Genomic DNA, 12,696 nt, shown 5'->3' with positions numbered 1-12,696 from the left:
CTTCTTTCTTTATAAACTGAAGTAACAGGAACTTATACTAAAAAATGTTCTAAATATGTTCTTATAGACTACTTAGCCAGGCATATTCACTCTTACCTGTTCCTTAAGCATACAAAAAATGTTCATATCCACAATTACATGCAATGACCACATATAGTAATATATTAACTATCAATTGAACAGGCAATTTTTGTACAAAAGCACATACCACTGTAATCCAGGTGTTTGCAAATACTTTGTGATGTTCATTGTGTTGAGAAAGAAGGAAAATGTAGTTTTTAGTTGACTTCTGATGGTTCATTAGTCTTTATATTTTAAAAATTCTGCCTTAAGGGACTAGCTGTACTTCCAGCTTTCTGGTCTGAAGTGAACTTATTTACCCAGGTGTACCTGACAGGAAAATGGGGTCCAGTTTTTATTTTCCTGAACACAGTGAATACAACACATATGATTTTTTGTTTCTTGATGATATCACAAATTTAGTATTGCATATCTAAAATTGTATTGTTATCTTTTAAGATCATGTAACCATAAAAATAAACTGGTTTTTATCTATGAAATTAGCACAAGTTAGGTATTAGTAAAAGGAGACAAATGGAAAATCTATTTTTAGGTAAATGTCACACAGCCTGTAACTGAGTTGCTGAGCTTTCAGTTGTCTTGGACAGTTTCATTATTCATTAAATTGAATTTTAAAAAGCTTTTCCTGTGTTAATCTTTTTTGGTGAAATAATGAAGGATTAATATAAAATATCTATATTCTATGGGATTCATTGTAACTGTAAAAAAATTCTTTCACTTATTAACTTATATAAATTCAGTATTTCCTGATTAATGATTAAACCTATACTCTGGTATTCAGCATTTAGAATTCAATCTTATTTCCTGGAATTAACAGTTTCTACTACAGCTTTTATTATCAGAACATAAATATGGGAAAAGTAAAGTGAGTACAAATTTGGATTATGGTGCAAAGTGCAGTTATAATTTCTTTTGCCATTGCCACAAAACAAGTATGCAATAAAATTGAAGCAGTGAATGAAGCAGTCTACATGATTGAGGCTGCTAACTGTTTTTCAGATTACTACTTTTGTCAGCAAAGAATAAACAGTATGTAATTTCTAAGGTTCTTTTGGCTTTTCCTTTATGTATTTCTGTAGGAAAATATTTATCAAAGGATAGGGGTTTTTCATGTGTGTGTGTTTTTTTCTTTAATTTGCTACTGCACCTGTACATAATCTGTCATGATAATAGCAGAACTACAAATACCAGACCCATCAGCCTACTATTTTAGGGAGAATTATGTACACTTAATTAAGAGCCCACATTGCTCATGGCCTATTTAAGACCATAAACATGATTTTATAACCAAAAACCCCCAAAACAATGCAAAACTTTGTGAGGGGGTAAAGAAGAAAAGAAAAATTCTTATGTAAGGCCAAATAGAAAGGGTTACAGAGAAGACTTGGGAAACTTATTTTTCCATGTTGTTGTAGTACGTTCTCTACTGATCACTTTGTGGTCCCAGAAAAGGTAGCAATCCAAGTATCAAAGATACTAGACAGATACTGTTTACAAATAGCAAAAGTCTTTTTTTTTTTTTTGCTTTAATGATGTAACAGCAACATAGAGATCTTATAAAAATGCCTTTATCTGTAGACATGTGTCTTTTATACCATCTCACAACACTCCTCTATTGCAGATAAATTGTACATCTGATGTTAGGAAACTGAATTATGTAGAAATCAAATCACAAATTTATAACTATTCAAAGACTAAAGCAGCAGCATTTGATTTGAGCAGTTTATGAAATGGTTTCCTTGCTGTCAGGAGGCTAAGATTACCAATTTTTAGCACACTGATTATGCATATTTTCCAGTGGACATAAATAGCCCAGATCATGAATAGTCCACTTCAGAAAAATGAGCCAACACAGCTGATACTGATGCTTTGTTTGGTAATTGTTGCTGAGATACAGATTGTTTCAGCAAACACAGAAGATAACAGAAAGATTATGAGACTAAAAGGAGATCAGTAGCACACCAAAAAAAAAAAAAAAAAAAGCTGGTTTGAGTGGTTAGTGGGAAGTCAGACTCCTTTCTGCTTTTGCTATGTGATACTGCTTGTGTATATAATGGTACCTGAAGCTATTCCTGAGCCAGTGCTGGGGTTCACTTGCCTAAAGACATGCTTGAATTGTTCTCTGTAATTCCATAAAATATCAAGTTTTCCACATGAAAGGAAGGGGAAGACCCAAGGGCCTGGTAGATAGCCTAATTTTAATTTCTAAAAACCACCTATAATCAAAAAAAGTTTGGCTTGGTTGCCTAGGCATAGATATATGCTACTGCCTTAGATACCCTCGAGCATCCTGCCTGATCTACACCTCCAGACAGCCTTGGAGTCTCCTGCAGGTGCTGCGTGGTACTCACCAACCCTACAAGACATGATTCAAATTCTTTTGGTCATCTCAGGACTTGTGTGTTCAGGCCATTGAACTGAGTCTGGGAAAAGGGTCACTGTAGACTTCGGAAGCACCAGATGCAGATTCAGCTGAGCAAAGATAGCCCTGTCTCCCACAGAGTGAGCTCAGCAGCTCTCCAGACCCTTTTGACTGAATCCCTGTTGACTATCGCAGGAACCAAACTGTTCAGCTCACATTGTGGAAACAGAAATTTAAGCAAACTGAATCCTAATGGGGTCAGAATGAAAAAATAAAAGGAGTCTGCAAATAAGAGGAATGATTATAAAAATGAACCTGGTACGTTTAGATCAGCGTTTGTTTGTGAGGCTGACATTGTACACTAGTTTTCTGCTTCATTTTCTTTTTCTTGGCTGCATTACCTTCTAGTCCAGAATTGTTTCAATTTATTATTACCATCCTTAGCTACCTAATTGTGCTACTAATGAATACAAATAATCCAGGCATCAGGCTTTTACAGACCCACTTCAGTGTACAAATAATGGTTTGTTGTGTAACTGCTGATTATGGGAGAAGGTAACTCACATTATGGAAAATATGTGCTGAAATATTGGTGATGAGGAAAGCAATGGATTCTGTACTATGCCTTTTAAATTGTGAAAAAGTATTGTCATTCTTGTTCCATCGAGTTGTCCATCATGAGAAAATGTGAGATCACCTGAGCCAGGATTTTGAGCATGTGTACTTACATTTGGAACTTCATTTCAATTTTTTGAGTGCCTTTATTAGCACTATCACATATGATATATGTAGTTGGCTACCAAATTGCCTATTCAAGTACATATGTATGGGGTTTGAGCACTCAGCATTAAGCATTTGCATTTCAAAATTGGATCCCCTGTGCTTGAAAGCCTTGAAATGGTACTCTATGGTCAGCCTAGTGCAGCGTCAATTGAAATGCTGTTCGAATGCAATGTAGAGCTTCCAATTGCTGCTTCAGAAAGTGTTATGCTGAATCTGGAACACTTTGCATAATTTAATTAATTATGCCACTAAAAACTGATTTTCTCTCAATTTAAAGCAAACAGCTTTTATGAGGGTGAACTGCAGCACCCAGGGATATCAGGTGTCCAAGCTTTTAATCCTATTACAAAGACTTGACAACCACTGATGGAAACTGGAAAAACATAAGCCTCCAGCAGGGCAACAAGTGAAGAGGAAGAAGGCAACAGATTTTTAATACTCTTTGAAACCACTGTATGTATTAAATCAAAACCAAATTTAAAAAGTGACAGAACTGTTAGGTTGCACTTTGTTGTGCAGACAGTGAATAGTGTCTAAAGAATAGCACTTGTTTTGCTTTGACATTAATGAAAATAACTGTTTCCTGTAAGAGGAAAAGTGTTCTGTTTAACTAGCATAAGAAAAATGCAGTGAATGGCCAAGACTTTTTGTATCTTTGTCTGTTCACTTGAAGTGTTCAGGAGCTCAACAGTCGGAAGTTTGAAAGGGGTTTCTAATGTTATGAATTGGATTCTGTCTATAAACCATTTTCCATATAAGCAGATCTTAACAGATGATTCCAGACTGCAAGTTTTAAGGACACTGTCACTAAATGCTAGCCTTGACACTTTGGCTTTCTGAAACTTGTCTTCTCTCTTCCAAATTATTATTGGGTTCAATATCACACTAAAACAGCAGACACTGTAATTTTGAGGCAGAAGAGAGTACTGATTTAGAAAAGCTCTAATTTCTGAGCCACATAAGCAGAGCCATAATTGGCAAACTATAACTGACCTTGCAAAATTCTGTGACCAGGTTAGGAAGGGTCACAGAAGAATTGACTCCATCTCCATATTGAACATCAGCATGTAACATAAAATTAACTGCACTGTAGAAGATCCTGCTGATAAAAAATAGGAAAATATCTCATTACTGGCAATTTAGTAGCTGTATAAAATGCAAACATCTTCCTTATAATGCTAACAAATATTCATATAATTACTAATATATATTTATGTATTGTTTGTATTCATATACATACAAGAGATGCTACACCTGGCTCAAAGGGGAAACAGAAGTTAGTGGGGCTCATTGAAAGAGCTTTAACCTAGATTTAAAGGGAAACAGGGATAAAATCAAGCTCATTAGAGATGTCTGGACAAGGCACAACAGTGTTTGAAGGACAGTGTTCTAGCAAGGTCCTTTACTCTGCCATCTCACTGGAGGTAGAGGATGGAGAGCCATGTGGTGGCAAATACTTGAAGTGGGTTATTGATGTGTTAGAAATTGCAGAAGTACCTAAGAATAGTCATGTAAGAATTACTTGTCTCCCCCAAAAAGGTGGTGGGATCAATAGGCCAGCTGAAATGCATCTAGAGCAATGCACACAGCACAGCCACCAAACAGGAGGAGCTGGAAGCCTTTGTGCAGCAGGAAAACGGTGGCAAAGTTGCCAGCATGAAGACATGGTGGGACGACTTCCACAACTGGAGTGCTGCAATGGATTGCTATAAACTCTTCAGAAGGGATAAGCAAAACAGGAGGGTGGGGTAGGCCTGGATGTTCGGGAGTGAAATATATAGATCACAGTGGTGAAAAGCAGAAAATTAGAGAATATGAAATTAAAAGGAAAAAAATTCTTTTTCCAGATAAGATTTAGCTCTTCACTACATATTTAAATGTGTGTAAAGGCTTTTTGAGAGTGTCTCAGTTCTCAAAAGATAAGAAAACATGTTCACTTGTCAGAGGTCATGAGATTCGAATAATGCGTTTATCATCTCAAATATGTTCACTGCATAAAGGTTGTGAAAATTTCTTGTAAAGTAATAAAAGTATCTAATATAATTGATTCTTTTCATTGTTTCATAAAATTGCTTTGTTTGATTGCGGGAGACTTTGGACTGAATTTTCATTACCTACTTCTGAACAATTTACACTGGGATTGAGACAGTATTGAGCTAATGAGTTAGAATTTATATTGAGCCTTAACTGTCTTCCTGAAGTAACTAGGGAAAGAAAATCATGGCAATAATGGAGTATTTTTCATTATAAACTATGTTGTACAGCTTTTACAATCAGGTTTTTAATAGATCTAGAGAAATTAAATTGGAATTCTACCAACTTCTGTGCTTTTGTCATCCAATGAAAACGATGTTAAAATATGTCAAGACTAATAGACTTGTCCCCTTTCTACTGAAGTAAGAAGGAGGTGGTGTCGTTCCTGTTGTTTTTCAGGCTGTTGTTCATTAGTAGTAGGATGTATGTAGAAAAACATTCAGAAATATGTACTTTGCTATAATCTATAATGGTAAATAGAAACGGAGCATAAATTGAATACATCTTGACTTCTATCATCCTGAAGTCCCTATCAAGACATGCTCCCATGAAAATAGTAGGCGTTTTCAAAGTCAGGAGGTTGAAATTGTGCTCTACATGAAAAAGTAAGCAATCATGTATTGCTGATGGGTATATTAATACTGCTGAGAGTGCATGCATATATCCATATTTATTAATATATGCAAACATTGTTTATTGATTGTGTATGGTAAATAAACTCATACAGTAAGTGTATAGATTACTGTGTATGCATAAACATACATACACTCAATCTCAGCACTATATGTAAGTACACACCAAGAATAGTGCAGTTTGTCAGGTTGGAAGATGTTAACCTTTTCATTGCACATAAATATACAAATTAATAATGAGATGTTAATTATTATTGTCCTTTATAAGACTGTGTCGTATTGTCCTTTAATTGTATCTTATTTAATTCTATTGTTATTTTTATGAGGAAGTCTGCAATAGTGAAAAAGGGTGTTTCTCAGAGAAATTAATTCTTTCTCATCTCAATACTTGTTTGTCCCCATTCTTCTTTGCTCTTAGTCTGTTCCACTACCAGAAGACTGCAAGAATAAGTGTAATCCCTCACATTTATATTAATAATAAGAAACAAAAATTTAATATACAAAATAGAATCATCAGCCAAGCATATATGTATTCATGTTGGTGCCCTCAATAAATTAATTTTTTAATTCCTTCAAAGAATGTTTATTTATTCACAAATACAGAATACAATATAACTGTAGTTTAAATTTTAATTGGTATAACGACATATTTTTGTTAGACATTTTGAAAGCAAAAATATTCTCTCACATATTAAAAAGTGCCATATATAGTTTTATTTTCTAAGTATGAGAAAAGTGTATGTACAATACACAGACTTCATGTGAATGAGCACGACTCTAAATACTTTAAGTTTGTGCTAACTCTTAATTTAAAAAAGTTATTCTTACATTCCTTTCAGAGGGTGGAAAAAAACCCCAACCCTAAAGTCCTTCCCCCAACCCACATATTAAAAAAGAAAATTAAAAACAAATTTCCACTTGCAAAAAAGATTAGAATGCTGGCCTTGCTTCCAAATTCAGAAATTTAAAATTTGGAGTCTTCATTCATCCAAATAATATATATTCATTCCCCACAGGCAGCAGTGATGGTTCTTGGGATAAAGAAAAACTTCAGTCTCCCCCCACCCAAGGATCACAGGCCTCTGTTAACCACCCCAACTTGCCTGGACAGCATAATGTTCCAGTTAGCCATCCTCTCAACCCTCTTCAACAGAACCACCTTCTGCCAAATGGTACGGGTTGACATCTTTCAGCACTAACATCAGCAGTTTTCTAGTTCCTGTGTCTTTTTTTTGGTGTTTATATAAATAGGCAATGAAAAAATCAAGGATGTGCAGAATACTGGAATACTTCCTTTAAAGTATTAAGCAGGGGAAGTGGAGACAGTAAAGAACAAATACATATGCAATAAAATTGATACTGAAAATAACTGCTAACCTGTGCATCAGTGGCATAATGAAGTATTGCTAAGGCACCTTACAGCAGATATCAAAAACTATAATAAATGGCCATGGCTTGGCAATGATATCATGCATTACACAGATATAAACAAACTAAGAGGTCTAATAGCCTCTCCTTGTGGCTAGAAACCCTCCATGGTTGCTAGAGATTCACCCCTGCATCTCCCAGAAGAGAACTGACATAGAGCTGCTTTTTCCTGCAATGTGAACCACCTGTCACCTGAGTATTGTCCATCAGGAGAAAAAGAAGACAGTACTTAAGAAAAGATGCATAAACCTATTTCCCTGTTTTTACCCCCAACAGGGTTGGAACTTCCTTTTATGATGATGCCCCACCCGCTGATTCCCGTGAGCCTACCTCCAGCCTCTGTCACGATGGCAATGAGCCAGATGAACCACCTCAGCACCATCGCCAACATGGCAGCAGCAGCACAAGTGCAGAGCCCTCCCTCCAGAGTGGAGACATCTGTTATTAAGGTAACTATAGAACAGACCAAACTCAACCCAACCAAACCAAAAGGCACCAAATTGTAGCCTGCTCCCAACCACCATAAATATTGCAAAGGTGTATTGTATAGGTAATGTTCTCAGGTAAGTCATAAAGTCAGTAAATACAAGAAAACTTAGTGTGGTGACTCTGAGAGCACAACAGGCTCTCAGTGCCAGTGGCCACTGTTAGCATCTCCATTTCCCTCCATCTCTCAAAATCAGTATTAAAGCAATGCTCAAATTGAAGCATTTTCATATACAGCTTTGTCTTTTTCTCATATTTCGTAGTCTGTAATCTAATGTTTTTTGAGATATCATGGAAAAAATTACTCTTAAATTAGAAGAGATTGTTCTTCCGACTTTAAAATCTAACCATTTGAACTGAACTGCTCTAAGTTATTTGAAGACGGCTGAAAGGTTTGATACTTTACCTATGCAGAAACTAAATTTACAAATCCCAGAACAAATTAGAATGAAGTAGCACAGAACAGTCCCAGTAATCTGCAGGCCAGGACTGTAGTATTATAGGGATATCTCAAAAATACCTGATACCTGATCTTGTCTGCTTGTTTTAGGTTTTGATTGTGGCCTTTAATTAAATTAATCTGGTTGTAGAGGCATTTACCAGAGGCATGGAGTTTTTTCTTCCTTTTACTGAAGGTGATCTGTTTTCATTTTAAAGCGTTTCATTTAAAAAGACACTTCCCTGTTACCATTAGGTAATTATGGCTTGATCTTTATTCAGATATCTACATTTTCCTCTTATCCTTCTTTAGTTCTAACAAATGAGAAAAAGAAAGTACACAAACTTTTGTTCTTTTATCTAATGTATCTTAGACACAAAAAAGCAAGTTTTTGTAGTTTTTCAAGGCTATGTTGGAAATCAGTCCATTCATGCAATTCCTTTGACAAAAATTAGGTCAACTTAGAACCTCCTGGACCTTCAAATCAGGAGTAACAAAAGTTTTGAAGTACATTTAAGTAGAGTGAAGAGGTCTGACTTAATTAAGAGATTCAACATACTGGTGCCCCTTTCTTCTTTAACCTAACAAGCACAGAACTGCAAAGAGCTGTTCAGTTAAAAGTAAACAAATCTACATTTTTATTGACCTACAAAAATATGATCTGGTGTCTTAATTTAGTCACATATACCTGCAAATCTAGGGTCTCCTTTGCGGGCCTTCAGTGACATCCCTTTCTCACCTTTGTTGACATGAGGAGTTAAGGTACTGTTTTGAGAAGAATTGCTTTTTTAGGTGGTATGCCAGCAAGACTAAATCCTGCCCTGGTTTCCATCTTGCCCCTGTGTTGGGGATATAAGCACTCTGCTGCTGACTAACTGATTACATGGTGATTTTTGCAACTCTATTTTCCTATTTTTATTTGATTGGTATTTAGTAAGAGTTACATGATACTGATGTTCTCTAGAACACATGTGGTGCTTTATTTCATTCAATATTTGTTTTCTTAATTGGAGCGGTGGCCACTGGTCCTACTGGGGTATCTAAAAAATGAAGATTGAGATGGAGCACATGCTAAATGACACCTGTCATATGAATTACTGTGCCAACAAAACTTTGCTTTCACTATTTTCCTGCTATTTTCCCTACTTTGATTTTCTATGAGCTATTTTATTTCATATGTAAGAGTATAAAATTTCACCTTCATGAGCATTGCTAACCTTCTGTTTCTAAACTTTAACAAGCTGACTTCTAGCTTGTAAAGCTGATTTACACATTAGTTGTAGCTATTAAAACTGCTTAAGTTACCATGGCCTACATTTAAATATGTCTATGGGAGCATACTGCAGTGTGAGCACTATCTTTGTCTCCAGTGACCACAGTCAGGTACATTGGAGTACAATATATCTCATAGGCCATGTAAAAATGGTTTCCTTTTGTGGAAAGCAGGTCCTGCTCTGTTGACAGATCTAACCCCATTATTGGGAACATTGCTGCACCCAGGATGCCCTTAACTGAGAAGTACTTTGATCTAAACCTGTCTGTTAGGTTTAAAACTATTGGATTCTGAAAGGGACATACTGTCATCATATAACTGTGTATATTATTGTAACTGTGGCCAGTCCCATACCAGAAAGTTTTCCTTATCCTGGGGCTTGTTTACTTCTTAACAAGTCCATTTTTGTAATATGGACTCATATGTTTCCTTTAGCAGAGATAGATCCCTTATAAACTAGGTGAAGACCTTGAAAGTACCTAGCAATTTAGGCTCTCTGAAACATTCTATCAGCACATTATAACTAGAAAATCATAATTTCTTTCCAAAAGTTTGCTTTTTTGAGCATTTGTTTGTATTAATAATCTACAGTATGTATCAATGTCATTTTTGAAAATTCAGCTCTCATATCCATACTAATTAAATATTCATTGTAGCTGCCAACTTTTGCATAACTCCTGGCATAACATCCTGTGCAAGTTATTTCACAAACCAGTTTTCATGTTCCCATCTGGTTTGCACATAACTGTAATATAAAAATATGTGGATTTCAATGAAATGTTTTTAAATGACCAAATTAACCTAAATTCTCTTTAGAAAAGTGTGCACATACGAGGATGAAATACAGATTTCTTAAGAAGTTTGCACTAGTAAATTAAGGATTTTGGGTCCTTTATGTAGAGCATGACATTACCTAAGCGCTGTCGTGACTTCTTCAGTCAAGACCTGTAAGTTATAGCTCACAATTAATTTCTACTACCGGTGGATCCATAAACACAAGTTTTAATCTGCCACTCAGAACTCACTTCTAAATGTAAGATCTTGCTGCACATAGTTATTTCAACAGTACTATAAGGGCTAAGGAACTTACTGTTTCCTACTCATTCCTTCAGACCCATTTTGGTACAACATATGTCTGTTGTTATGTATTGCAGAGGGATATGGTCATGTGGATAGAGGTAGCACAGCTAAGTAATTATGTTCTTATTTTTTAATGCTGAACAGGATTGAAACATAAACCCCACAAACTTAAAAGCATGAGGTCATTGTTAGGTGTTTTTCTTTCCATGAGGATGGACATAACGTCACTGGCAATTTACCTGTTCTTCTCTAGGCATAGTCAGAGGCTGTGATTTTAGTGTCCACTGAATTATATGCACTGTGTAGTTGAGCAGGAAACTGTAATCACCATACTTCTTGAACCTTGTGCTGGCAGTGTAATGCTTATGAATAATAACTTATACTAAAATCAAAATAAATATCTTCAAGAATAAATGTAAGTGAGAAGGTCAAACCTCCTTTTACTTTATTTTTACAGGAATGGATAAATAGTGCAGTTGGTCTCTTTCATGAAACTGTTTGTTATTAGAATTATAGTTTCCAGTTTTTTATTGCTATTATTTTCAGACATCTTGGTTTTGTTTTCTTTATGGTTTGACTCATTTTTTTAACCCTAATTTTACTGAAGTATTTTCTCCTTAGTATCAATGTTTCCACAAATTGAAAAGTTTTTGAATCATTCATCTCAGAGTTTGTAGTTGTAACCTGAAACAACAGCATAGATTTGAAATTAGAGTGCATCATGTTTGCCAATGTAAAGTCTGCTTGAAAGTTAGAAGGCCTGTGAGAAATTTCGACTCTGAAAAGTAAATCAATAGTAACCATATCTAATTAAGTAACAAAGAACAAAATTAAGTCTTAGAAAATCAAAGTCTTCAGATTATGAACAACCAGGTTCATTGGATAGAAGGATTGCCTTTGTGAACAGTGCCACAGTAGATGACTTGCTGACCTTTCCTTCCAATTCACTGACTTCACAGCTAGCGCTGTTATCTTTAAACTCACAAAGCTTCAAATGCCTTTCTATTACTGGGCAATATTTCATTTCTTCATGATAAGATGTTGGAATAAAGCTGAGATCATGTACTAACTAAACATTTTATCCTGCTGCATTCAGGAGATGAGACAAAGACAAAATTACAAGGGAAGCCTTACAAAGCAACACCTTAGATTTGGCAGTGAACTCTGAGCCCTAAAATCTTCAGAATTATATTTCAGAAGAGTGTTGTGCCCTTTCGAACATGAGACGAACATTAGATGTCTTTTTGTAATGGAATGTTTAGATATATGAGTTGGATGAATAAGAGGAGAGCAACAACAAGCAGGGACAGCAGATTGTGACAACAATGAATTGCAGTGAGTGTGACAGCTGTGACCTGGGGATGCTTTAGACATGAAGTGGCTTTCATCACCTGCCCATGGTTTCAAAGGCTCAGCTTGTTAGCAGTTTCACTACATCAATTTTTTTTCAATCAGCAGAAATATATATGAAAATATAAAGGACATACCTTATATTAATAGCAACTTGAAATTACATTGTAAAAGTTAGAACAGAGCAGCAGCATGCCAGAATCAAAAATTGCAATTTATCCATATGTGACTAATACTTACAGAAAGAATTAAGAATAAAGCAGAAGAAACCAATATGTCCAGCTGAAAAAGTGGAGACAGCAGTAGTTTTCCACTACATAATGGATATATCAGACTAAACTTTGCTAATTCCCTCACATCTATCACAGCACTGGTTGTGTGACACTATTTTATACCTTTTTTTGAATCTATCTGTATATAAATAGATATATTCCTGTGATCCAATACCAGAAATTTACTATAAACTTATTTAATAAAGGTAGCTGCTGACAGATTTTATTTTTTTAGAATAACTCTTTATAGGACTACTCTGACATTAAATTTTATTTTGGAATTCATTCACTTTTTCATTTTTCATTGGCAGTATGTGTGCTCACATTGATGTAATTTAATGTTCCTATCTTTTTTTTGCCTATGATAGATAGGTCAGTTGGTCAGAGCCTGGTGCTAATAACACCCAGGTCATGGATTCAATCCCCATATAGGCCATTCACTCAAGACCTGGACTTGATGGTCCTTCTGGGTCCCT

At 35.5% G+C, this 12,696-nt stretch overlaps 1 protein-coding gene across 4 annotated transcripts in view; it reads left to right on the top strand.

Moving 5' to 3' along the window:
• DACH1 (dachshund family transcription factor 1) overlaps positions 1-12,696 on the top strand; it is a 353,487-nt gene that overhangs the window by 229,786 nt on the left and 111,005 nt on the right. For all 4 annotated transcript variants that reach the window (XM_041471247.1, XM_041471246.1, XM_041471249.1 and 1 more), the window contains exon 4: positions 7,597-7,769. In XM_041471247.1, coding sequence (XP_041327181.1) covers positions 7,597-7,769 — 173 coding nt within the window. The remainder of the gene's footprint in view (positions 1-7,596; positions 7,770-12,696) is intronic.

This window comes from Pyrgilauda ruficollis, unplaced genomic scaffold, assembly GCF_017590135.1.
Source record: "Pyrgilauda ruficollis isolate IOZ18807 unplaced genomic scaffold, ASM1759013v1 scaffold26, whole genome shotgun sequence".
Lineage (NCBI taxonomy): Eukaryota > Metazoa > Chordata > Aves > Passeriformes > Passeridae > Pyrgilauda > Pyrgilauda ruficollis.
Note: the sequence above shows the minus strand (reverse complement) of the source record. Positions and strands in the feature narration are given on the sequence as shown.